Here is a 4,538-nt window from a genome sequence, read left to right on the forward strand (position 1 = left end):
GAGGTCAAAGGGAGGTTAAATGGTCAATTAGGCTAGGCAACAGGAGGGATGGGAGAGGTAGCTATGGATGAGGCGAGAATCGAACAAGAGATGAGAGAGGAGGCGGAAAGGACAGGAACGAAAAGGAGGAGAGTGGCGTCGGAAGAAAGTACAGAGTCTGAGGAAAATAAGGGAAAGAGGTTCAGCGTTCAGGGAGTAGAGCAGATTAGGAGACTTGGGGCCCTGATCTCAGGACAAAGGGAAAACAAAAGGCTTACGATCGCGGCAGCGACGGAAATGGAGGAGGCGATGTCGAAATTGGAGTAGGTTATTCTAAAGCTAGGAGAGGAGAACGCCAGGCTGGAGGGAAGCCTGGAGGAGAACAGGAGGAATTTGGTGGAGGTCCTCAAGGCGGGTTTTAGCCCCGTGGGAGGAGATATTGGACTAGAGGCAGATACGGAAACCGAGGTAGAGATGGAGGTAGATAGGGGGGCTCCCCCAGCTAAGATCAAAAGGAAAAGGAGGAGGAAGAAGGATAATAAGGCAGGTGAATTACCGGACAAGATGGTAGTGGTCAACGAGTCGAAGGTGAGCGAAAAGTTACCAGTAGCCAGGACTGAGGAGACTAACCAATTCACCACGGTTGTAGGGAGGAGGGCGGTTAAGGCAGATAGGGAGAGTGAGGATAGGATGAAGGAGGCGTTGAGGAAGAAGGAACTCCCGAAGTCATTCATAGTCCGGGTGGGGGAAAAAGGTTTAGGAGAGGTAAAGAAAAGTCTTTGGTCGGAGATCGTAGGGAAGGTGGGCGCTCCTAAGGTGAGCAAAACTTCGGTTTTACTAAGGGGGGACCTGAAATTGATTCCTGGCGACGCGAGGACTGAGGGGGCTTTGAGAGACCTCATGAAGGAGGGTAAGGTAGAGGTCCTAGAGGGAAAGCCTAGATGGCCGAAGGTGGTCGTTATCGACGTGGAAAGGGAGATGTGTAAAGGTGAGATAGCTAGGGCGGTCGCAACAAAAAACCCGGGTTTAGGGATAGAGGAGGAGGAGAGTGTGGGCTCCATCAAGCCCATTTTTCAAACGGGTCCGAAGGAAGGCAGGCTTACAAACTGGGTTTGCGAGGTCTTGCCAGTGATTTTCAGGAGGCTTGAGGGTAAGAGATTGTACCTAGGGTATGGTTTATGCAAGGTAAGGGAGTGGGTAGATGTTACGCAGTGTAACAAGTGCCAGGGCTTCGGGCATCAGGAGAAGAAGTGTCTAAGGAAGGAGTTAGTATGCGGGCACTGTGCTAAGAAAGGGCACAGAATGAGCGAATGTAAGGACAAGGAGAAGAAGCCGAGGTGTTTTAACTGTGGGTTGGGTTACACGGCCAGGCACAGGGGGTGTAGAGTCAGGGAGGGGGTAGCCAGAGCTACCGTGGTAGGAACTTCATATGGTCCCAATGAATAGGAGGGGGAACTTCGATATTTCCGTCGTTCAGCTGAACATGAACGGCCAACTGGCAGTCCCACTTCAGCTGATCGAATTTTGCAGGGAGGAGAAGGTGGAGGTACTTCTCTTACAGGAGCCGCCATTAGACTCAGGAAGGTTGCACGGCTTCGACTTCGAGGGGGCTAGGGTGGTAATGGCAAACGGGAGGGACAAGGCCAAGGCGGCAATAGTCATCCTCAGTGACGACATCGAAGTCATGGCCATCAGGGAGCTCACAGATAGGTTTTTCGCGGTGGCTTCGATTAGGAAGAAAGGGGGCAAAGAAATAACTTTTATTTCGGCGTACTTTAAGTACAGCATTCCGGTTATGTTCTTTACGGATAGGCTAGGGCACATTCTTGGCAGGATAGGGGAGGACGCGGTTATAGGGGCCGACGTCAACACGCATGCAGAACCTTGGCACAGTAGGAGGGGGAACCACAACGGGTGGGCTAGGGGTACCAAGGTGGTAGAACTCATCGAGGACCAAGATCTCAAAGTCCACAACATGGGGGGAAAACCAGACACGTACGATAGGCAGGGAATAGGCTCCTCAAGCATAGACGTTACTCTCTCCAAGGGGGAAAGGTTAGAGGAAGCCATAAGGGGATGGGACGTGATGGTGGGGGTCACGGATAGCGATCACAGGATCATTAGGTATAGGGTAGGAATGAGCATGGGAAACCCGGGGGAATGGGACGTAAAGGTTAGGTATAACGTTAGGAAGGCAAATTGGGACAAGTTCGGGGAAAAGCTAAATCAGGAGGTATGGGATAAAAGGGAAAACCTAGAGGGGGATCTGGAAATAGCGGCGGGCACACTGGTTGAGGTTATTCAAGCCGCAATGAAGTGCTCGATGCCTAGATCAGGTAGGATAGGTAGGAAGAAACCACCTTGGTGGGATAAGGATCTGGAAGCCTCTAAGAAGAGGCTGTTAGCGTACAGGAGCCACGACTGGAAGGGGGAGGATAGGCAGGAGTATAGGAGGATTAGGAATTCCCACACATACCTGGTTAGAGGGGCGAAAACTAGGTCTTGGAGTTTGCGACGTCGATAAACGACAACGTGTGGGGCCCAGTGTACAAATGGGCCAGGAAGGGGTCCTCGGAGGGAAGGCTGCCAACATCGGTGGTTGACTCATCGGGGAACCTGACCAAAACCACGCAGGAGACCGCTGAGTGTCTTCTAAGGTCGCTTATACCGACAGATCAACTACCCCCCACTCTTAGCGGGGACAGGGTGGAAAGAGTAGGCTCTTTAATAGGAGGGGAGGAGGTAAAGAGGACGATATGGAGAATGGCACCGGAGAAGGCGCCAGGTTTAGACGGGATCACTGGGGCGGTGCTTAGGAAAGCCTGGAACATAATAGGGGGGTTTCTCACGGAAATTCTGGATAGGTGCGTCAGGAAGTCTTACTTCCCGGATTGCTGGAAAACGGCGGACATAGTAATTATTAGGAAGGGAGCAGATAGGGACCCGAGTCTACCAAAATCATACAGACCTGTGAGTCTTCTGCCCACGGTGTCTAAGGTTCTGGAAAGACTCATAGTCGATAGATTAGAAGGGGAAACAGGGGCGACTATGTCCAGGGAGCAACACGGCTTCGCGATAGGTAGATCCACGGTTAGCGCAATTCGCGAATGCCTGGACTGGGTAGATAGCAGAAAGGAGAAGCTCGTGGTAGGCGTCTTTCTTGACATTTCAGGGGCTTTCGACAACCTCGATTGGGTTAAACTAATCGGGGATATTGAAGAGGCGGGGGCATCTGGGGCCACCAGGTCCATTATAGAGAGTTATCTCACGGGTAGGCAGGCTTTTCTTTCGGTAGGGAACTCCAAGGCACGGTGTAGGCTCACTAGGGGGTGCCCTCAGGGGTCACACGTGTTTCCCGGATTTTGGCTTGCGCCTATGTACACCCGGTCCGCATGTTAGCGCTAGGCGCTATTCGCGGGCCGAGGCCGTGCGGGAGCGACGCCGGCAAGCCGGACGATCGGTCCCGGGTCGTCTATGGACCACCAGCACCGGCCTAAGCCGTACCTTTTCAAGGCCGGAGAGACCGGGGTCTCTTTGGGTCCGACCTCCCACTAGGTACAGTGGTTTGGGTTTCCACTATCTTCGCGCCTGTCCCACTGCCACCACGTTGCAGCCGAGTTAGGCTCCTCAACCTTGAGGGGCACTGTTTCCCGTACGGCAAGCCGGACGGGCGTACAGTGGGGCTCCCCTCTCCCGTGGCACCGATGAGGTTTTAAGTTGATATCGGTTGATCAACCCGGTCCCCATATACAGGGCACCTCCCACTATTTTGGCTTCCCGGTCCGGCTAGTGGTGGGCCTTGGTTGCCGTGAAAACGGCAATTTTCCCTACCTATCCTCTTATCCTCTAATCAGCCTCTCCTCGTCCTGCTTGCTTGTGATGGCCGTCCTCGCAAACCTGACCAGGGCGTCGTATCCTTTCCTGCTCCCCAGGAACTCGGCCGGATCGCAGGGCCAGAGCCCATCTCGACCGGCCACAGCTTCCCTTAGCCTCCCTCTGGGCTCTGAGAGCCTTTAACACCTGAACAGGACATGGTCGACGGTTTCCGCCTCGGCCCGGCACCTGCACAGCCCAGACCTCACCAGCCTCAGGGAGTTCAACTTCTCGTTAAAATCCCCGTGACCGGTCAGGAACTGTACCGTGTAGTGGTCTAGCACTAGCGGGATCATCAACCTCCTTCTCACGTCGGGCATTAGACCGAAAGTCCACCTACCCTTCTCGGAAGTCTCCCACCTCTCCTGCCACACGTCCAAGATCCTCTCTCTTTCGGCATCTGTTTGCCCCTCAGACAAGATACCGGACCTGAAGTCCTTCCGAACCGCATTCCACTCAATCTCCAGATCCAAGGGCAGCTGCCCAGCAACCACCTGCAACGCGTCCGTCGAGGTTGTCCTGTATGCCCCAGTCATCGACAGAAGTGCCCTACGCTGTTTACTCCCGAGAGTCTTCACAGCCTTTTTTGTCCTAACCGCCGAGTGCCAGATCTCCGAGGCGTAACATATGCGGGGCAAGAATACCGCGCGATATATCACCCCCGAAGCGGCCTGCCTCATTCCCCA

The 4,538-nt window shown here is 54.0% G+C and overlaps 1 protein-coding gene across 1 annotated transcript; it reads left to right on the plus strand.

Moving 5' to 3' along the window:
- Positions 1 to 1,462: 1,462 nt before the first annotated feature.
- Positions 1,463 to 2,503, plus strand: LOC112681302. Its single transcript, XM_025551567.1, has one exon. The coding sequence runs from the start codon at positions 1,463 to 1,465 to the stop codon at positions 2,501 to 2,503; it is 1,041 nt and encodes a 346-aa protein (XP_025407352.1).
- Positions 2,504 to 4,538: the final 2,035 nt, after the last annotated feature.

The sequence above is a fragment of the Sipha flava genome, unplaced genomic scaffold (assembly GCF_003268045.1).
Source record: "Sipha flava isolate LNK unplaced genomic scaffold, YSA_version1 18982_pilon_pilon, whole genome shotgun sequence".
NCBI lineage: Eukaryota > Metazoa > Arthropoda > Insecta > Hemiptera > Aphididae > Sipha > Sipha flava.

Excerpts from the sequence above, each read along its gene's own strand:
- LOC112681302 (XM_025551567.1), top strand. The coding sequence starts at position 1,463 with ATGAACGGCCAACTGGCAGTCCCACTTCAGCTGATCGAATTTTGCAGG.